Consider the following 23,437-nt stretch of genomic DNA (forward strand, 5'->3'; position numbering starts at 1 on the left):
TGTTGGATGAGTTACCATTACCCCTCACTATTAACTATGTTGAATAGGCTTGATGGAAGTTGTAACCCTATAATAACTAGAGGACCATATGCTCCCCATCCAGTTTAGATTGTTCACACCTCCTGTTTAAGCCTCCATTAAGATCCTGTTGGTCAAAGACATGATCCTCTGTGTAAATTCCGAAATGACTGAGCCAAGCGAGAGCAGGAGTGCTTGCCCATTTGAAGATAATGGGGGAGTTTCTAAAATGGAATGGCTGGTAGAAATCAAGGCTATAGTCTTCCCATATTATCTTCCCTACTTGCCAAATATTTTTTGTTGATTGTTATGTGTTGTGAATTAGTTCCTTCTTCCTTGAAAGTCACTCCAGTTTCTTGATTGGAAAGCTGATTGACATTTCTGCAATTTGCTCGCGTCAAGCAAATATTTATCATTTTTCTCTCTCACCACACCTCTTTAGGGCCCAGATGTCCAGATTTGAAACAGCCCACTTACTCGGGCTTTGAAAGAGATGTTTTCAGAACCATAGCAGATTTCTATGGTCATATGAAAGAGCCTCTTCTCACTTTCCAGTTCTTTGATATCTTTGTTAGTGTACTGGGTAAGTTGTAATATCTACTGCACAGGGTGCAGCAAGATGCTGTGTACTGCAATAAACCATACTTCTAAATCTGAATGTCTTCAGCCTTAGGTAGACTTATAGCAATGTCCTTAAGCCTCTTTCAGAATAAAAAAAAATGTTCCAGCTGGAATTTAATATCCTGAGGACTCTTGTTGTGCTGAAATACAAATAAACTAATAGGGTGAGGCTGATGTGTCCCTGTCATCAAAAAAGACAGTTGGCACATGTGCATGCAGTGAAGAGTCCTTCAGATCTCCTCAGGCAGGCACTGGAATTTTTTCTTATGAAGACATAAGAAGGATTACACTGCAGAGAAGGGCAGTACACTTTTTCTATGCTTGTGACATAAATATTTGGTTTATTGTACTGTATATTATTTTTATATTTTAAGTTATTATAAACAACTGTGAAGTTTAGAAATTTAGAAATGAAAGCGAGTTTATTTTAAGTAACCCTCTTAATACCAGACAGGACACTTTAATTTTGTAGTAGAATTCACAGAGACTTAGGTTTACAAGATAGATCTTACAGAGAGAGTTCACCATAGAATAAACCAGATAACATAATTATCTGAGAGCCAGAGAAGGATGCAGATGAAGAAAAGGTGCTGGGGCCTTTGAGCTGTTTCTCACAGCAGAAGAGAAAAAAGAAGCCTATGAGCTGGTTAAAACAAATGTTCTACCTCATGTGAGCATGTTTTCTGGCTCTGGGTATTTGGGCATTGTGGCACACCTTTCACTCAATGTGCAGAAATGCTCCTGTGGCCAGAGGCAGTTTACTCACTGAAATATACTGGAATTCTCATGGGGTAAGCAAATACCCCAAATATCACTCAATAGGAGTTTTTTTTTTTTTAAAAAAAACAACCTGTGAAATACATTTGCTCTGGACTGAAGCACAAAAATAAATTAAGTTAAAAAATAGTATAGATGAAAATGTATTGGCGTTTGAATGAGAAATTATTACAGGATGACCAAATGATTAATGATGCAAAGAAAAGATTATTATTATTATTATTATTATTATTATTATTATTATTATTAATTTTATTTTTATACCACTATTCCTTGGAGATCATTGCGGTGTACAGAAAATATAAAAACAGTGTAAAACAACAAAGCCCCTCCAACCCCCCAATTTTACAATATAAAACAGTTAAAGCATCATAAAACCCCCAATACAAATAGCTGGCAGTACAATAAGAATACAAATGACAAGATAAAATGCCTAAAACATCACTAAAAAGGGGGGAAAGAATCAGTAAAAAAAAAAAAGGTCATGGGGGAAAAGCCAGGCGGAAGAGGAAGGTCTTCAAGGTCCTCTTAAAAGCTTCAAGGGAGGTGGCTGTGCGGAGCTCGTCGGGCAAGGTGTTCCAGAGTTGTGGGGCTAAGATGGAAAATGCCCTCCGAGTTTCATTATAGTGTGCATCTGGAATTCTTAGGAGATGTTTCCCGCCCGACCTGAGAGTGCGGGGCGGATTGTATGAGGAGAGGCGGTCCTCCAAGTACCCTGGGCCCAAGCCATTTAGGGCTTTATAGGTTACAACCAACACCTTGTATTGCGCTCGGAAGCGAATGGGCAGCCAATGGAGATCTTTCAAAACAGGTGTTATATGACTGGCCCTGAGACATCCAGTGACCAGTCTGGCTGCCATATTCTGCACTAATTGAAGCTTCCGGGTTTGGTACAAGGGTTGCCCCATGTAGAGCGCATTACAGAAATCCAACCGAGAGATTACCAGAGCGTGTACCACGGTTTCAAGGTCCCCCCGGCCCAGGAGGGGTCGCAGCTGGCGTATCAGCCGAAGCTGATAGCAGGTGCTCCTGACCGTCGCATCCACTTGAGATGTAAAGTGGAGCGACGAGTCCAGAAGCACCCCCAGACTGCAAACTGAGTCCTTCACGGGGAGCGTGACCCCATTCAGGACAGGTGGAAAATTTTCCTTCCCCAGGCCAGGAGAGCCTATCACCAGTACTTCCGTTTTCTCTGGATTCAAATTGAGTCTGTTTTCTCTCATCCAGCCCATTACCGACTCCAAGCAGGCATTAAGAGGGGAGATGCCATCCCTAGTCACTGCATCAGTCGGAGACACAGAGAAGACTATTTGGGTGTCATCAGCGTACTGATAACACCGCGCCCCGTGTCTCCGGATGATCTCTCCCAGCGGCTTCATGTAAATGTTGAATAGCATGGGGGACAAAATCGCTCCTTGAGGGACCCCAGATGTAAGGGCCCTCTTATCGGAGCAACAGTCCCCCAGCTCCACCATCTGGAATCTACCCGAGAGGTAGGAACGGAACCACTGCAGAGCAGTGCCCCCGATACCCAACTCCCTCAGGCGATCCAGAAGGATACCATGGTTGATGGTATCGAAGGCCGCTGAGATGTCCAAAAGCACTAACAGGGACACGCTACCCCTGTCCATGCTTAGACGGAGATCATCGACTAAGGCAACCATGGCAGTTTTAACTCCATAGCCCGCCCGGAAGCCAGTTTGAAATGGGTCCAGAAAATCCGTTTCCTCCAAGATCCCCTGTAGCTGAAAAGCAACTGCCCTCTCGATCACCTTCCCTAAAAATGGCAGCTGCGAGACAGGCCGATAATGATTCCGAATTAGGGGGTCAAAAGAGGGCTTTTTTAACAAAGGTTTTACAATGGCTGTCTTCAAAATAGATGGAAACTGCCCTTCCCTGAAAGATGAATTAATAATGCGGTGTAACATCCCTGTAACAACCGCTCCCCCTTGAGCTGTCAGCCATGAGGGACAGGGATCAAGAGAACATGTCGTCTTCCTAACACTATGGAGAATATTGTCCACATCCTCGGTACTTACAGACTCAAAATGGTCCAGTTTAACAGAGTCCACGGAAGCTCTGGATGCCTCTACACTAGATTCTGAATTAATACTGGTGTCGAGATCAGCCCTTATTCGAGAGATTTTATCCACGAAGAAGTTATTAAACTTGTCACAGCAGGCCTTAGATGGTTTCAGAATAGGTTTCAGGGTGGGGGGCAGTTGGGTCAGCTCCCTCACAACCCTGAACAGCTCTGCCGGACGCGACTCCACGGACGCAATACGTGCAGCATAGAACGAATTCTTTGCTTGCACTTATTGCCACTCCGTAGGCCTCCAAATGAGACTCTAGGAGTGCCTTGTCAGATAAATGATGATGTCTTCACCAGTTGCGCTCTAGTCGTTGCGCAGCCCGCTTCCTTTCCCTGAGATCTTCCGTGTACCAGGGCTTTTTATTGGAAGCAGGCCGGAAAAGACGCTTGGGAGCAATGCTGTGTATAGTCCTGGAGAGAACTGTATCCCAGATGTTAGTCAGGGCATCAACAGAATCGCCATCAGTTCCAACCATCCCCTCTAGGGCTTCTTGGAACCTATTGGGTTTCATCAGCCTTCGAGGGTGGACCATTCTAAAAGGTCCGCCACCCCCGGGGGGATCCGGGTAGAAGCCTTGATACTAGCCTCGACCAGAAAATGGTCCGTCCATGACAAGGCGGAGATATTAGTGACCTCCGCCCACGGAGTTTCCATATCTGAACAGAAGAGGACATCAAGTGTATTATCAGCCAAGTGCATGGGCCCTGAGACTAATTGGGACAGGCCCATGGCTGTCATGGTAGCCATGAACTCCGGAGCTGCACCTGTTGGACCATTACTGGCCTCAAAGGGGATGTTGAGGTCCCCCAGAACAAGAAGCCTGGGGGACTCCAGCACCAGCTCCGAGACCAGTTGCGTTAGCTTGGCTAGGGAATCTGTTAGCGCACGGGTGGCCTGTAGACCAACAGAATCCCCAGACTGTCCCTGGCCTTCAGGGTCAGGTAAATACACTCGATATACACAGTCTGTCGGACATGGTTCCTGGTCAAGGAAAGGGTGTTCTTATGGATCAAGGCAACACCCCCCCCCCGCCCACTTAACCTTCACTGGTCCTTAACTGAGTACCCAGCTGGGAGGGCCTGTGCCCACACCGCTTCACTCTAAGGCCCAAGCCAGGGCTCAGTAATGCAAGCCAGGTCGTAGCTCTTATCCTCTATTAGATCAAACATGATATGGGTCTTATTTCTTACCGACCTGGCATTGCACAGGAGCAGAGACAGGGTTTGTGGTATAGTTGGACTGACCCACAGGCCTCTTTGGCTAGGAGAGTGGATGGAAGGAGAGATAGATATTACACATCGATCCTGCCTTCCCTTCTGATGAATCTCCACTCTCCTACCGCTATATCTCCCCCTGCCCCACACTACTTCAATGGGAGCTCCGCCTAATGCAGCCCCATCACCCATCCCCTCGCCAAGCTGTATACCACCTTAAAAAAAATTGCTCCACCCGCTGGCGTGGGGGTAGGTGCAGAATCCTTCAGGGAGCCGGAAAGCCAGCTTTTGAGGAAGGGCCTCTCTCACCGGCCCCTCCCCCCTTGGAGACACCGCACAAGCGGCCGAAGCAGTCCTCCTCCCGCTTAGGAGCTCATTCCCTGATGGAGTGGGGGGGGTTGGAGCAGTCCTCCTCCCGCTTGGGAGTTCGTTCCCTGCTGGCGTGGGGGTAGGTGCAGCATCCTTCAGGGAGCCGGAAAGCCGGCTTTTGAGGAAGGGCCTCTCTCACTGGCCCCTCCCCCCTTGGAGATGCTGCACAAGTGGCCGAAACAGTCCTCCTCCCGCTTAAGAGCTCGTTCCTCGATGGAGTGGGGGAGTTGGAGCAGTCCTCCTCCCGCTTGGGAGTTCGTTCCCTGCTGGCGTGGGGGTAGGTGCAGCGTCCTTCAGGGAGCCGGAAAGCCGGCTTTTGAGGAAGGGCCTCTCTCACCGGCCCCTCCCCCCCTTGGAGACGCCGCACAAGCGGCTGAAGCAGTCCTCCTCCTGCTTACGAGCTCGTTCCCGATGGAGTGGGGGGGTTGGAGCAGTCCTCCTCCCACTTGGGAGCTCATTCCCCGCTGGCGTGGGGGTAGGTGCAGCGTCCTTCAGGGAGCCGGAAAGCCGGCTTTTGAGGAAGGGCCTCTCTCACCGGCCCCTCCCCCCTTGGAGACGCCGCACAAGCGGCCGAAGCAGTCCTGCTCCTGCTTAGGAGCTCGTTCCGGATGGAGTGGGGGGGGGTTGGAGCAGTCCTCCTCCCGCTTGGGAGCTCGTTCCCCGCTGGCGTGGGGGTAGGTGAATTGTACTTCAAAGAAAATACAACAAAAGATCTAAAAATTGAATAAATTTGGGAAGCAAGTAAAGCGGTAATGCGGGGTTGTTTTATAAAAGAGAATATAGAGTTAAAGAGGAAACAGAGAGAAAATAAAGAATTTGAATAAAGAAATAAAAGAGAGAGAACTCCAATTAGACAAGAGAAAACAAAACAAAAAGACAGGAAACAAAAAAATGAAATAAAAATGCTCAAAAAACAATTAGACTTGGTATTAACAGCTGAAATTAGAAAGAAAGTACTTTCTAAGAGTAGTTTTGAATATTTTGAACAGGCTAATACATCAGGGAAATGGTTGGCATATAGATTAAGGGAAAAAATAGAAAAATCTAGGATTACATAAATCAGAAGACAGGGAAATAAAATATTAACAAAACAAAAGGAGATTAAAAATATATTTTGTAATTTTTTTAACAATTATATAAAGAAAGAGAAGTCAATCTAGATGAAATTCAATTTTTTTTAAACAAATGGAATCCAAAAGAAATTACAGAGGAACATAGGGAGAAATTAAATAGATTAATAACTAAGACTGAAGTAGAGGAGGCTATTAAGAAGATTAAAGTTAACAAGGCCCCAGACCCTGATGGCTTTACAGCCCTTTATTACAATTTTTTTCCGGAACAGATTAGCTCTCCACTCCAGAAGGTGATGAATTCATTGTTATCATCCAATATACATAATACATGGAAAGAAGCAAACATTTGCCTAATGCCAAAAGAAAATAGAGATAAATTAGAACCTAAAAATTACATTATCTTAATTAAATTTAGATTACAAAATTTTAATTACATATGCACCAATAGTGTCTACTCTGTCTATGGTTAATGGGAGCTAGGATTCTCTCTTAACCATAGATTGTGAACCAGTTCAAAATTTTATTACTAAGGTAGAAAATCTGATCAGCATTAACCATGGTTAGTGCTACGAGACATATACAGTATAACAGTACAATACACCAGTTGTTAAAGCTAAGGAAGGAGGGGAGAGGAATTTGTGGCAGTGAAAGAGGTGGGACAAAGAGGTGCTCAAATGTGAGACCATTCTCAGTGTCATAACTGTGATTAAGATGGTAGTAGTGCTGCATCTACAGCAAGCCAAAGGCTATTGGTGATTCTGGTAGCTGAACATAAGTCTTATGTTTTGACCCAGGACTTCTGCAGGAGGAAAAACTGGCTGTTGAAGCACTTCAGATATGCTGTCTTCTTTTGCCACCACCCAATCGTCGAAAGCTACAGCTGCTGATTACTATGATGGCCCGGATCAGCTCAAATAAGGATTTACCACCACTTTCTGATACAGTTGGGACAAGAACACTGGTACGTATGTGAGTTGGGATTGGAAGGGTTTATGGAATTAATTTGGAATTGATTTGGTGCAGACTTGTCTGTGCAAGATGAGGCTCATTTTCAAAAAAGAGAGAGGATGTGCTCTGGAAAAAAATATTTAGTCTCTGCCTGCACAACTTTCATTTCAAGCCGGAAATTCACAGTGCATATTTTAAATTCCCTGAAAAAGCAGGTGACAGCTGGCAGTCCATCCTTCCTCCCCCACTCCTTTCATCCCCCTTCATTATCTGCTATGTAGCCAGCTTTGTGTCCTGTTTGCTACAGTGATTGAGCAGGGAGAGGTGGACAAAAAATGGGGGAAGTAAATGAGAGTTGCTCTTGCCCTTCATCAGGAAATTCCACTAGTACTCAGATTGCAATCTTGTGATTTTACTTGAACTGATGGATTTTTCAATTGGCTATTGTCAAAGCTCTGCCTGAAGAGTCAAGTAGAAAAGTCAAATAGAAATAATCTAAATAAACCTATTGCATTGTAGAGTTGGAAAGGGATTTCAGAGGCCATTTAGTGCTAGTTTCTATCTCAAACCCCTGCTCAGTGCAGCATCTGCAATTATAGCATGTTTGAAAGATGAACTAGAGATGGTGAAATATTTCAGTTTTGCTTCCCTTACATATGCATTTTCTATGCTTTATGTTGCTTCTGCCCCAAATATGAAAAAATATCAGATTTTGGTTAATTCTCAAAACATGAGCTGAGATTAACCTTTCTCTCATTCACCCCAGACAAATTCAACTGGAAGTTTTTCTCAGCACAGAAAGGACTGGAATGTATCAGCCTTCCATATAGATATTAAAAGATTAGGAAACCGGGGAAGGGGGGGGGGGGAGGGAGTAGCAGCCTAATTCAGTACTTAACATGATGGAATATACAGGAACACAAACCAGACTTTAAGAATTAATCATTCATTGCAGTGACTCGAGGTTTCCTCCATTCCAGATATGAAGGCATTTGTGAGAGTTAGTGGAATCTTAACAAAAACCAAGCCTATAGCATAGCAATAAATGAGAATGTTGGTACATGCTGTGAATGCTGATCCATTGCATTGTTTCCTCTTTGTTTCAGATGGTTCAGGCTTTTTCTCGCTGTATTCTTTGTTCCAAGGATGAAGTTGACTTGGATGAACTACTAGCTGCTAAACTTGTGTCATTCTTAATGGACAATTATCATGAGATCTTAAATGCTTCTCCTTCTTTGAAAGTTTTAGTAGAGGAACATGTAGCCCATCTCCAAAGGGTTCAGGTGGGAGCTGCAACACATCTTATTTTTTCTCAGCACAGAGCCCTTTACCAACATAAAATTAAACTAATTTCATTTATATACTGCTTCCCAATAACGTTTTTACAACTATCAGTCCAAGAGTTAAGAAAAATACAATGAAAGTGGTGGAATACATTAATGATTATTCATTATTGAGAAACAAAATTTTAATTTTTATCAACAATCACAGTGATAAAATATATCACAAATGGTGTATTTTTGAACAGTCTGAATCCAATTGTTGGTCATTACTAGTAGACTTCCAGAATCAATTGTTGAATGGTAAGTCAAAACTTACATAAACCCCATTGATTCAATAGATCTACTCAAGCTGGGGCACCAGTAAGATTTAAGCCACTATTCTAAACCTATGTTAGTGCCTGGCAGCCTTCCATGCAAGAATAAAGGTATTTCATAGCATTATGTTATGAAAGCCCAAGTTAGTATTCTCTTCTATAAGAAGCAATTGCACAAAGATGGAGTTAGCACCAAAAAATCCCAGCATGGTGAAATTTGCTTCTTCTCTTTTCAGTTCATAATATTTTTATCCATGAAGAGAATAAATTATAAAATAATGCCAGCATACAAACATCTGACCTTTCTTATAAAAATATCTTCCATCTGTTTAATGCAGATCAAATATCCAGGAGCTGATACTGATACAACTTTGCCTGCTCCATCATATTGTCATCAAATCAGCACCAATGAATTTGAACACCAAAGAACAAATGCCTGTCAAGGGCCACTGGCAGACTTGTTAGAAGAAATTGCAACAAATACAGAAATGTCCCGCAAAGAGAAGAAGAAGAAGTTGAAACAGGTAAAGAAAATAGTCAAGTATCCCTTTAAAATTTATTCTTCAACCTTACAAATAGTTTGCCATTTTAAAATGTATTTAAATATATACTGCTTGTGAGAAAAATGAGTAGCTGCCTTCTGGTTTTGTCTCCCCTTCCCCTGCCCCAAATTCTTTTCTGGTTTTCTTGAAATTTGCTTTTGGATTTATCTTTGTGGATTCTAATCCTGAAGACTCATAAAAGACTTTCAAGAAATTGTACATCTACAAATACTTGAATCACTGGGAAGCGCTGTGTTGGGACAAAGAGAACAAATGTTTTGCATTTGTTAGCATTTCCACAGAAGTGGATGCTACAAAAGAGTATGCTGTTTGTGGGAGAAAACATTTAGAAAGCCACGGGAATGGAAATTTCACCTCCAATTTTTTTTGATGTGACCTTGAGCTCTGCCATTATGGACTTCCCAGAGACGAGCAGACCTCAGGGCTTTATGCCGATGTACATAGCTGTCTGTGCAAGGATCCTCTGCTGGTGTTCTGAGGAGAACAACACTTTTTCTTGGGGCAAATGGTGTTCTGTATTACAAATTGCCCTCATTTTTCTTTTTTGTAATGTTTTATCGTAACATTCCTAGAGTCTTTTTAAGGGGAAAAGCATCTAAGAAATGGTATTGATAACAACAATAATAGTGTGCTATATTAGTCAGCAATACCTCGCTGATTCTTAGGTTTTTGGATAAAATCCAAATCATTGATGGTCTAGCACCTGGTAGACTGTGAAACCACTGACAATGATGTATACTGTATACTGGCCCTCTGATTCCCTTAGTTATGTTCACTGTCCATAGATTTTGAATCAGATGAAAAAATAACACCCAACAGATTGCAAAAGTTCTGGGTATATTTTAAACAAGTTTTGTATTTGGAAGTAATTAAACCTAATGTAGGTTATTGGTGTATAGGTATTTGTAGTGGTGGTGGGGAACTTCCCACAAAAGTGGTGTTTTGTTTGCACTACTGCATTATTTAATATTGTGAACTCCAGTGCTTTTTTCCTCTTTCAAGGTTTAATCCAATTTCATCCTAACAGACATTTCACCCCACATCATTTTGTGCAGCCCAAAATCCTGCTCAAAAGAGTTTCCAGATTTTGAAGGGGGGGGGACTGTAAGGAGGGGAAGGGAACTCAATTTCTCTCCCACTTCTGAAATGATAGTGCACTAAATCTGAAATGACAGTGCACTGAATATATTTTGGATCCCTAGATAATGGTCCAATTCCAATGTGGGACAGATATTACAGTGTTGGTATAATCACCTCTGCCACAGCTCTCCTGGAATGTAGCTTTGGACAGTTTTAGAGCCCTCTATAGCAGAAGTCGAGTGCACACAACCAGCTGTGGAAAACAGGACCTCCCCATTTCTGCTGGATTCCCCTTTTCTGTCAATGAAGTCACTGGGTACTGCTCCCATTAGCTGTATTACAGGTTTACAAAAGAGTTGTGAATTCTCAAGTCACAAGTGCTGAGGACTGAAGGAGAGCGTTGCAACTGTAACAAGGGTTCTATACTCAAAAGCAGATTCAGTTAGGAGATGTTTCATATCAGTTCATTTACTTTTTAAAATTGCCATGTTAAATAATATATGGTAGTCCTTTCATGCCTTAGGTTCACTCTGTTTTTGAGTGGTTAAACATGTGGATGGTGGAAATGAAAAATTCTTATGATAGGTTGCAATAATTTTTACTCATCCTGTGATTAAAAAAACATAGTTAATTTTGTATTGTTGCTGTATTATTGCTGGAGATAACAACAAGAAAGCAACCCCCCCAAAAAACCCCAAACCCTTAAATTATGTGTGCCTCTACATTGAAACTGAACTATAGCATTTGACAGAACAAAGGGATTCCCTCCCCCTTTGTGAGCAGATATTGAAAAAGTCTGCTTTAATTAATAAGCCATGGTTAAATGGGTCAGAATAAAATCTGTTAATGAATTTGCATGTTTGTTTTTTCTAGTTTCAGAAATCCTATCCTGAAGTATACAAGGAGCGATTTCCTACTCCTGAAAGCGAAGCAGTTCTATTTCCAGAAAAAAGTAAACAGAAACCACTGTTGTTGCTATGGGCATTTAAAAAACCTTTCCAGCCATTTCATAGAACAAGAAGCTTCCGAATGTAGGCCTGTAAATAAGTATTTGCCAGTAATGGTCTGATTTCAAATGACTGGAATTTTGTAAACTACTGAACACTTCTTAACAAGGGAAAAGAGCTGGGGCAGCAAACTGCTATGCTGAGCCATTATCAGTATTCTTATTCAGATTTAGTCATGTTTAGAGCAGAGTCTGTAGCATGAGTTGGCCAGAACTAAGGTTTTGCTGATTTCAGTAGGTTAAATTTAAGCATAACGACATCTGGCTTGAACCCCTTGTGCTTTTATTATTATTATTTTTTACCAAAAAGGCAAGGTTAGCTGACAATGACCTGGTTTTGAATAATCATACTTGAGTTTAATAAGCAGAAATATGAAGAGATATCCTTATCTGAACATGAATTGCAGTTAAACCAGTCTGTAAGCATTATTCTAAACCTGGGAAACTATGGTTAGCAGCTTCAGAACAACCCAAATTTTTAAGCCATGATTTGAAGATCTTAGCTTGTTCCAAAGCTCATAAACACAGTCTGAAATCCTGTAAGTGAGTGCTTCTCAGATTTTAGTCCACTAGCTGCTTTGGATTTCAACTCCCAGAAGTTTGGGAGCTGAAATCCAAAACATCTGGAAGGCCAAAGACTGAGAACAACTACTATAGGCATAACCCCGCACTCTGTGCTTTTTAGGTCATTATGCCAGAAGGTATGCAATAAAACTGAACTTTTCCACTCTGCCACTCTTCTGGGCAGTGTCTGTCTATAGTTCCACAGTTGAGAAAAGACAGCATTCTGTTAGATGTTGGAGAAAATTTTCTCTGTTCTTCCAACTATGAAACTGCAGGTGGATGTTGCACCTGCCCACCCTGCTAGCCACGTAACTGGCTGTGGGAGTGTACTTTCACATGGAAAGAGATGGTTGCACTGGGATAGAAAGGAATGGGACATAACTATACTGGTAGAGCATTACATTCTGCCAGGGTGATGTAGGATCCTGGCCATAGTTTCCTCAGTTTGTAACAAATGGGAAAGGATGGCTAAGCAGAATGAGAGCTGGGAGGCAGGGAATCCAAATTCCACAGTTAGGCATTTATCTTAATGTGGACCACCATCCTTTTGCAACATTTTGTTTGGGCCTAATAAAGGTATTCCCTAACTGTAAAATTAGCTATCTTCGTATGTTTAGTTCTTAAATATTGGTTAATTCAGGATGCCCTAGTTTAATCACAGCTTGTGAGAAGGGGAAAACAAGAAGCTGCATGTGGGCAAAGTGAGTAAATATTACTACTTTGTCGTTTCAAGATGTGGAAAAGTGTGTGTCTTATAAGATGGGTAAACTTTGTATGTATGTTGGACCCCTCAAGCGTCTAAAGCGTGCATGCTTGAAAGAACCTGAAATACTGGATTTTTGTTCTGCTGTTTAGCTGCAGATCAGATAGTCAATTAAATGTCAAACTACTGATTTTCAACATTGAGCAAAAGCTTAATGTTCTCAGACACATGCCTAAGTGAGAATACTACCAGTAAAAAGGGACTTTTAGATGTGATCAACTCTTTGAATGTTTGAGTTGTGACCTTTTTAAGGCAGTGCCAGACTGACTGTAGAAAAATGCTTTGGTCTGTGGGCTTTACAGAGGAGGGGGAAATGCATTCTTGCACAGGTATGCAGCATTTCTCATAGTCTGGAATATTTACCTTCATTCCTTTATTTACCTTGTTACATCATGCATGAAGGGTTTGTACATTTTTTTTTAACCACTAACCGTGCTGCCTCATATTTCTGGCAGCTGAAGACCAAAATATGTGGAGGGCCAAAGGTTCACATTCCTGTTCTAGTTTATGCTTTTGCTGTGAAAAATCCAACATGTGCTTATTTTCCACCAAACTTCCATTGCTATTGAGATTGCTGTATTTGACATGGTTGAATTGATGGACTAATTGAACGTTACAGTATATATTTGACTATAAGTTGACCTCATTTATAAGTTGACAGGTTTGGGGACCTAAATTATGATTTAGATATGACCTGTGGATAAGTTGAGGGTAAAACCTAGGGGCATGTAACAAAGTATGTAAAGAATGAAGCAAAGGAAAACAATGTCAAAGAACTTAAAAAATTCCAACAGGCCTAACTGGTTGTGCTCTCACTAAAGGATGGATCATGGATGAGCAAGCAGAGGGGGGGGGGGGGGTCATTGTTTCCAGAACAAATTACAATCTTGCCTTTCACCAGGGGATGGTTACTTTTTAAAGTAAGTACTTGCATTGACCTGTGGATAAGACAAATCAGGTTTTCGGGGTCAATTTTTTGACTAAAATTTCTAGACTTACACATGAGTATATACAGTATGGCCTACTGATGATAAGCATGCAGTTATAATATTAACTACATGTCTTGTGTCAGAGTACAAACTAAGTCCATATTATTATTGCTTGTTACATCTCTATTCAAGTTCAAGCAGGCATGTGAGGTAGGTTAGGCTGAAAGAAGATGGCTAGCCTTGGGTCACCCAGTCAGATTCGCAACTGAACATTGATTTTGCAATGTGAACTTCTTAACTCTATGTCAGACACTCTAAAGGCAATTTGGGGGCAAGGAAAGAACTAGGCATGTGATTCTGATGGTATGTGCTATGCGTAATGGATTTTGTGCTGTAAACATACATTTTGAATGGACTCAAACCTACTGTACTTCTAAACATTTCAAGAAATAAATCAATGATATTTAATATTTGTTTCAGATTTGTTTTCTTCTGAGGAGCTTTTGCCCTTGCCTCCTCAGTGATGGACTTCTGCTAGTTGTCACCTGATCATAAATACCTGAGAACCGTTCTCTTGCTCATCAACCATCATGGTCCCAAATGAAAGCATGTTTTCAGCAGTGGGCAAGATTGTATCACCTCATTACAAAAAAAAAGGTTGCTGAATTGGAGGAGCACTTAAGGCGAAAACACACTGCAGAAATAATCCAGTTTGAGACAGCTTTAACTCCCCTGGCTCAATGCTGGGGAATTCTGGGAACTGTAGTTTTGTGAGACATTTAGCCTTCTCTGTCATAGAGTTCTGATGCCACAACAAACTTCAATTCCCAGAATTCCCTAGCACTGAGCCAGGGCAGTTAAAGAGGTCTCAAACTGGATTATTTCTGCAGTGTGTTTTGACCCTTAGTCTTCCTCAAAGTAATCCCTCTCCTTCTTGACCTATCACCTCAGTAAACCAGTAAACATGCATAATCTTCACTCTGCTGCAGCCACCCTTAAATCAGTATTATTTGAGATAATTGTTTTTCTAGCACAGTTACTCTACCTTTTTTCCTTGATGGTCTTCATTCATTGCAGTAACTCAGCAGTATTAACAAATACTCTTTGTTCATACACAGCACCTTGCTGCTAATACAGAAGCAGGGGATCTGCCCACTGACCATCTGGATAGCACTGCACACCCCATTGCTACAATCATCTGTGCTTTCTGCTACCATCACTATTCAGGTTGCTTTTCCCTTACTATCATCCAAGTCAATTTAGTAAGCTTTCCATTTACATTAGCGTTTGCCTGCTTGTTGCTTCAAGTAAAGCAGTAGCAAATTATCCAGTCAATTGCTCTTCATAGAATCATAGATTTAGAAGGCACCACAGGGGCCATCTAGTCTACCTTCTGCCAGGCACTCCAGCTAAAGCGCCCCGAGGTATGGCCATCCAGCTCTATTTGAAGATCCCTAAAGAAGAAGAGTCCAAAAAAAGCAGTTTTTGCTTTGATCTTGACTAAAATAAAAGCCCAACAAATGGTACTTTTTTTTCATTCTATCAACACTGGTACAGTTGTGAATGCATACAGCATGGGGGTAAGATGGGAAGTTTTGTACACATGGTGTAGTGTAGAGCATGGAGGGAACTATGAGCATGCCAGTCTACCACTAACATACTTCAGTATGAAGTCAGTTTTCAGTCACTGGAACCTATCCGTCTCACATTTTCTTAATTTCTTGCCTAGAGACACTTTGGTGATGTGTGCCAATTCACTATCCCCCCACCAAAAAATAAAAGCCGCAGAAAGAAGAGGGAAACAAATAATTGCCTCCTCCCTTCCCAGTTGGAGCACTCATTTTCCACATAAATATCTGCAATTATTCTTCCAAAGTTTCAAAGGTTTCTTACTTAGGGCTACCTCAGTCTTGTTTGCTGTATTCATAACCATCATCCACAGGAACAAGAGCACATCCTTTTTTTTGGACACTGTATATAAAGCATATGCTTGCACAACAATCCCTGCAACTGTTAATCTGATTCCTTCACATGAAATAAGATTGCCTACAAATTTCTTGCAAATCTGCTTTGTTTTTCCCCCAAAGTTATTGGTTGTTCCATTTAGTAAAAAGCAAGCAAACAAGGAAAGTAGCACAAGAACCATTCACCAATTAGTCAGTAGATTAGTGTGCCTCATCCCTTGCCAGTGGCCTGCTAATTCTGTTCAGTTCTGACAAACTGAAAGAAAATAGTTTCTTTTAAAAAAAAATCTGGTAAGAGTTAACAGGGAAAATGTAACTTTTTGTGTTGTGGAATCTTGATTCTGGCTTTGCACCCAAGAGCTACCCTACACGTACATGTACTGAGGGAATTGCTGGGGATTTTCTCACATTCACATGTGCAACATCCTATACACATTTGCATCAATCTGCCCTCCCTCTGCTGAAAATGAACAGCCTTGTGAATCCAGACAAAGTGGGTGGATGGCCACATGTTCAATAATATGCATACTCACATACTCCAATAAAAAACACACCTTTTACTGTGGAGTTTGAGAAAGCCCAAATTCCTGTATATCACTTCTGGAAGGATCACATTCTATTCCAATAGAATGAGAAGTATTTTAATCGTGTAGACAATCCCCAAATAAAACTGGATGGAGTTGAGATTGACCCAAACTTTAGTCCAAACTGGATATAGTGGTCAGTGCACACCACTAACTTGTTTCTTGTGGCTCCTTTGTCCCTGACTCACTTAAACCAGCAACAGAAAATCAGGAACAGATTAGTCTATGGACTCATGAAATATGGCAAAAGAAACTTTTAAAACAGCTCGATCTCCGTTTTCTATTGGGTCTTTTTTTAAAAAAATATTTTTTTTTGTTTGCTTCCAGCTGTGCTTAGTGCTGCCTTGGCATTTTTGAAAATCCTGGGGCTCAGTGCCATCATGATCTATTATGAAGTTCCATTGGGTAGCTAGCTATAATGCTGATGCAGGAAGAAAATAGTGTAAGCAGAAGCATCACGTGGCATAACTGCTCTGCAAACTGTAGTTATTTCCTTTATTGAACATACACCCATATAACACTAGCTTTCCTATCCTGGAATACATGGAGGTTCTTGACTGTGAACTTGCATGATTGAACTAGAAAAGCCGCCCCCATCTTGGTGAGTTTAAATATTTGAGGTTTATTGGATAGAGTTTTGATGCACAGGAGTATTTCATAGCATTGCAGGTTCTTTCCATTCCAGCAGAGGTCAGTCTTGTGGTGGTCTTAAGGAAGGAACATGCACAAACTCTTTGAGAGGGATAGATAATACATAGCCATGCAGTTTAGCTCAGCTTTCTCCAACCCAATGTCATATCCACATAACTTCATTTTGTATGATATATTTACAGCTATATTACATACACTGTATTTTATTATGTACTCAGCTGTATTTTTTTTGATGAACCTATCTTTGCTAAAATGCCTTGTTGGCTTGCAATATACTTCTAGAACTCTGAGCAAAACAAAGGCTTAAAATTGTACAGTGTGCCCTTCTTTTACGCGGGAGATCCGTTCCGGACCCCCCCCCCACGTAACAGAAAAAGCGCGTATGCTTGAGCCCCATGACACGTAAAGGGGCTCGTGCTCGTGGCAGTGCAAGGTGGCAGTGGTGCGCATGCACAATGGGCGTACACACCATTGTTTCTTTCACTTCTGGCGCTGCTTTCAGCATATGTTGAAAGCAGTGCCGGAAGAAACAATGGTGCGTGTGCCTGTTGCGCACAGGCACCACTGCCACCTTGCACCGCCATAAGCAGGAGCCACATTACGTGTCATGGGGCTCGAGCATATGCACTTTTTCTTTTACTTTACTAGTGACAAACCCTTGACTGAATCTACACTTAAAATGTTCCTTTCCTTTGTCCATTGTGCTGAAACCAAGGAGGAAAAAACCTTTCAACATTTGCATTGTGTTTTCAAGTAGCATGTTTGCTGTCTTTTTCCCCTCTGAGAAACAAACCAACCCTGAGATCTAGGGGCAAGTCTTATCTGCAGTTGCTCCTGAGAAAAAAACTTTTTTCATATCCCCCTAATTGCAGCCAGAATAGGCTGCCAAGTAGATGAATTTCTTGAAGGGGAACAGCAAACATGGTGTTACTGAATGGGCTTCTTAGTCATGCTCAGAATGGAGGACATTTTGGACTTTCTCCTGGACAGAAGGTTGAAATGTAGGACATGTCCTGGAAAAGGAGGACATCTGGTCACCCTCCAACCTACCACCTTCCAGAGGTGTTGCATTTTAACTAGGGTTGCCATAAGTCAGGACCTCCAAACCGGGACAAATGTAGGGCAACATTTTCAAATGTAGGACACATTGTTTAAAAATGGAGGACACGCAAAAATTTGAGGGTCTTTCAAAAATGTTAATATAAATGCATGTTTTTTAGACATGATCAAAATGGAGGATATTTTGGCATCATTCCTAGACAGATGGCAGAAATGTACTTGCCCTCGGGTTCAACTGTACTTCTCAGAAGTGTGTACTTGGGCAAGGGACTGTGGCTTTTCTTAACTGCGCATGAGTTTGTAAAAATCACAGCAAGTTACATTGGCCATGCCTCAGAGGCTTGTTGATATCAATATCACCATCATCATCATCATCACTATAATTGTCCAAGAAAGGCAGACTTGTTAGCATTCAAAGCGCCATAAATACACAGAAAATGCACTTGCATATATTTAATAATAAAAAATAATGGGAAAAAAAATAAAAAAACAAGGCAGGGGTATATATATTTAATAATAAAAATTAATGTAATAAAATAAAAAACAAGCAATAATAAAAAATTAATAAAATAAAATAAAAAACAATAATAAAAATTAATAAAATAAAATAAAAACAAGCAATAATAAAAATTAATGAAATAAAATAACAAGCAATAATAAAAATTAATAAAATAAAATAAAAACAAGCAATAATAAAAATAAATGAAAATAAAATAAAAAAGCAATAATAAAAATTAATAAAATAAAAAAACAAAAAATAAGTATTTTATATTTTTAAAAATTAATTAAAAAAAAAAACCCCAAGGCAGACCTGAAATGGCCACTGACTCACCTTTCCACCTCCTCCTCCTCTTCATCCTCCTCCTCCTCGGCTCAAGGGCTCCTTGGGAAGCCCCACGCGAAGGCGCGCATGTGGAGGATGCGCGCACGCTGCCGCTGGCCCATGCTGTGGCCGGGGCAGCGCGCGCAAGGGAAGAGGAGCCCATCCCCTTTGGCCAGCTGGCCAATGGCCGGCTGGCCCAAGGGGACGAGCTCCTCCGTCATAGCTGCACGTGCGGGCGGGAAAACCCTGCTGTGGGTGGCGCGGCGGCAGCAGCGCTGGCGAGGAGGAGGAAGGCGGCACTGCCCAAGAAGAGGAGGAGGAGGGGGGGTTGACGGCCAGCCGCATTAGCGGCCGCGGCAATGGCCGCATGAGCGGGGCTGGCCCGGAGGCGGGACAAAGGCCAGGGTTGGGGGGAACCGGACCAGGGCAGGCAGAGGGGGCCCAAAAGCGGAATTGTCCCGGGGGCCACCGGGATATGGCATCCCTAATTTTAACTTGCATTATCACCATGACATGAGGCAGCTGGCTGGGGATGATAAGAATGGTGGTCCAACACATCTGGAGTTGGAGAAAAGGCAGATGTAACTTCTTATGCCCTGAGCTACTAATATTTTTTAAAGTTAAGAACTGAAGGAAACTGGGATTTTTTTTAAAGCTACTCAGTGTTAATTATCATTGTTCAGTTTTTTCTTTAAAAGTTCTGTATTTATGAATCAGAGAAATCATGCTATGCTTTAAAGAAGTCTTACCAGTAAAAGAAACTAATTTTGTTATCAGGCAAACCAGATGTTCTACTGCTGTGTAGTACTGTTGTTATCAGCACAGTTCTATTTGAGCCTTCTAGAGCCAACTGCACAGTGGAATAAGCAGAATGAAAATGGAAACATCACAATAGCAAGTTATCAAATGTTGAGGAGGTTATGCTTTTAAAATAAATAAATAAGTAATTGTCGTTATTGCCATTTTCTATAAAACTTTATGCCTGAGAGCTGCATCTAGACTAATGCTGTTGCCACACTGCAAAGATAGAGCAGTTTAAATCAGAAATATAAGCACCACTTTAACTTCTATAACTCAATGCTATGAGATTCTGGGATTTATAGTTTGGTGGGGCACCAGAGCTCTCTGACAGAGAAGGCTAAATGTCTCACAAAACTACATATCCTGGAATTCCATAGCATTGAACCATGGCAGTTAAAGTGGTGTCAAACTGCTTTATTTCTGCAGTGTGGCAGCAGCCTAAGTCATACATAAGGCAGACCCATCAAAATCAATGGGACCTAAATTAGTGTTAAATTAACTCACTGATTCCAGTGTGATTAGTGTTAAATTAACTCACACTGTTCCACACGTACTGTGCAAGGCAAAGACCAAACACAGACCGTTGATCCTTACTTTTGTGTAACCTTGTATGGTCACATGAAGCACTTTACAGAAAGCGAAAATAGGGAAAAGATAGTTTCTGGATCCAGCCCAAATAATGTAGAAAAGGGATGGGGGAAGAGAAAAACAACAACAGCTGCATAGATATGTAACAAAAATGTGTAAATATGTCGTGAATTAATACATGGGATGGCAGACTTGTTTGCCTTTGTCTGCCCTCTGCCCAACCCCCTGGTTGCCTTGTCTGTTTTACATTAATATGAGTGTTACCTTATAAAACCATTTCTTCATTTCCTGTTGATGCACTAGCCTAATCAATTTTAGGCTAGCCTTGTTTGGAGATATGTTCACTCTGTGAATGTTCTTTATAGTTATTAGAGAATGTGTACTGTACTTCATTTTGTACTGGTGCTGAACACGCAAATATCTGTTTGTCTTATTAGCAGATATAGTTTTGACCTTCCTGTCCTCCCTTTACACTATGCAGCTCATTAGGATAAGAAGATTTTTTGAAAACCAAATACTTACATCCATACACACACACACACACACTCTGTTCAGATGACAGAAATACACAATAACAGTGTATTGGTTCAGGTCCATACAGATATAATTTAAAACAATTTAAAGAGAAAATCTGGGCAGATTGAAACAGGAGCAGGGAAAATGTTTGGCACAAAGATCCACATTTGAGAAGAGCCTGATTGCAGATTAATACATCGAGTTGCCAACTGAATCAGAACCTGAGGATCACAGCTGTCTTTAACAGCCCTACAGCTATGAAAGGACACATTCTCCCCATTCAGTTGTTTTATTGAGGGTTTGTTCAGCCCTGAGTTCCACTCTCCTCAGCTCCAGTTTTGAAATCAATCTCACAATTGGAACATAAGGCATTTGCTCCATTTTGATTTATTTGAACATTGGCATCCCACATTTGATGGATACTGCTTACAGATAGAAATATAAATTTCTAAAGAGCCAGAGTGGGAGGTAGGCTCAAAATTAAATCTAACAATACCAAGAAAGACAAGCAAAAACAGCATCATAAAAGTCAGAGAAGGTTTTGATTCTGTGTCACTTCTTTTGTCGTAACAATAGACTAGGGGTGGGAATTGTGTGGTCATCCAGATGTGGTTGGAGAGAAGCCCTAGATTTCATCTGGAGGGGACACAATTCACATACCTTTAATAGACCATATGCAGTGAGTAAACGGGAAAGAAAGAAGCAGCCTTGAGGTATTCCTTGGAGCATAGGAATCTTCATTTTAGTGCCAAAACCTTAATGCCAAATGAAAAATACGTGTTAATGTTAACCCGTTAGGGGAAAATGCATAAAATGTATACAAATCTTTGTAGTTGTTGAGTGCCTTCAGGTCATTTCAGATTTATGGTGACCCTATCATAGGTTTTCTTTGTAAGATTTGTTCATATGGGATTTGCCTTTGCCTTCCTCTGAAGCTGAGAGAGTGTGACTTGTGTCACCCAGTAGGCTTTCAGTCGATGAACAAACTGAGGCTCAATTCAACAGAAAAAAACAGCCTGCTCTAGAAATGGAAGGATATAAATGAAATAATAATAGAGGTGCTTAAGGGTGTTCATAGATTAAGCAATGTTACAGGAAGACTATATTGCCCTGTGGCCAAGAATACCTTGGCCCACCTTTGGCCAGTACACCAGCTGCACTACTTCCTACGGAAGGCAGATTTGGCCACTGTGGATTACTTTGAGATGTTTAGTGGACTGAGAGGTGATCAAGAAGTACTTTACATCATTGTCACCAGGTCTTACTGGCCATTGTTTTCCATCGAACATATTGAAAAGCTACCTTCTGGAATAAAAATTTACAGAATATTATAGCTAGTGGTAGGGGGATTCTGAAAACCGTAGTACAACAAAGTACATTTTTCATAGAGTTATAGAATCATAGAGTTGAAAAAGACCACAAGGGCTATCTAGTCCAACCCCATTCTACCATGGAGGAACTTGCAATCAAAGGCACGTTACAAACGGGCACCCTAGCATGGACTCAGTCCATGCTAGGGTTAGAAAGGGGTGTCTCTTCCAGACGCCCCTAACCCTAGTACGGACTGAGTCCGTACGAAATGGCGGCAGCCGTTCCACACTGCTGCTGCCATCTTGACGTAGTGGACGTGCTGCGTCCGCACGTTGCACCCCAAAAATGACGCCACAAGTGCGTGCTTCGGCACTTGCGGAGTCTCTTCCGGGGCGCAGGAAGGAGCGCAATTTTTGCACTCCTTCTTTGCAGCATCTGGGAACCGGGCCGTTGCAACTGGCAGCGGCAGCAGACCACCGCTTTTCAGCAGTCTGTAGCCCACCAAAGTACCCTCCCCCTGAGAGATGGCCATCCAGTTTCTGTTTGAAAACCTCCAAAGAAGGAGCCTCCACCACTCTCCAAGGGAGTGTGTTCCACTGTCAAACACCTCTGATCACCAGGAAGTTCCTCCTAATGGTTAGGTGGAATCTCTTTTCCTGTGGCTTGTGTCCATTGTTCCATGTCCTATGGAGCAGCAGAAAACAAGTTTACTCCATCCTCAATATGACATCCTTTCAACTACTATCACCTATCATATCACCTCTTAACGTTCTTTTCTTCAGGCTAAACATCCCCAGTTCATAAAGCATGTTTTCCATACCCTTCACCATTTTGGTCACCTTCCTCTGGACACAATATTCCAGGAACTGTATTGGTCTTTTTAGCCGCTGCATTACATTGTTGACTCATGTTCAACTCATGGTCTACTAGGACTCCTAGATCCCTTTCACACATAGTCTCATTAAGCCAGGTGTCCCCTATCCTATATCTATACATTTCATTTTTTCACTCTAACTTTCTCTAAGTGCAGTATTTCTCCCTGTTGAAATTCATTATTATTATTATTATTATTATTATTATTATTATTTTGGTTTTGGCCCAGCTTTCTAATCTATTAAGGTCATTTTGAATTTTGATCCTCTCCTCTGGGGTATTAGCTGCTACTCATAATTTGGTGTCATCTACAAATTTGATAAGCATGCCCCCTATTCTTTCATCTAAGTCATTGATAAAGATGTTGAATACCATTGGGCCCAGGATAGAATCCTGTGACTCCCCACTGGTCACTTCTCTCCAAGATGAAAGGGAGCCATTGCTGAGCACTCTTTGGGTTCAGCTGGTCAATCAATTACTAACCCACCTAACAGTTGCCTTGTCTAGCTAACATTTTACTAGCTTGTTTGCAAGAATATCATGGGGGACATTTTCAAAGGCCTTACTGAAATCAAGATATGCTATATCTACAGCATTCCCTTCATCTACCAAGCTGGTAATTTTATCAAAAAAAGAGATCAGATTAGTCTTC

General features: G+C 41.5%; 1 protein-coding gene across 1 annotated transcript in view; it reads left to right on the forward strand.

The window, feature by feature from the left end:
- LOC149324010 (DEP domain-containing protein 1B-like) overlaps nt 1–13,551 on the forward strand; it is a 43,267-nt gene extending 29,716 nt beyond the window's left edge. The window contains exons 7-11 of the mRNA XM_089513169.1: nt 461–601; nt 6,960–7,126; nt 8,220–8,396; nt 9,049–9,234; nt 11,227–13,551. Coding sequence (XP_089369295.1) covers nt 461–601; nt 6,960–7,126; nt 8,220–8,396; nt 9,049–9,234; nt 11,227–11,388 — 833 coding nt within the window. The 3' untranslated portion in view covers nt 11,389–13,551. The remainder of the gene's footprint in view (nt 1–460; nt 602–6,959; nt 7,127–8,219; nt 8,397–9,048; nt 9,235–11,226) is intronic.
- Nucleotides 13,552–23,437: the final 9,886 nt, after the last annotated feature.

This window comes from Sceloporus occidentalis, unplaced genomic scaffold (assembly GCF_023333645.1).
Source record: "Sceloporus occidentalis isolate IW3139 unplaced genomic scaffold, rSceOcc1.0.p SCAF_1, whole genome shotgun sequence".
In the NCBI taxonomy this organism is placed as follows: Eukaryota; Metazoa; Chordata; class Lepidosauria; order Squamata; family Phrynosomatidae; genus Sceloporus; species Sceloporus occidentalis.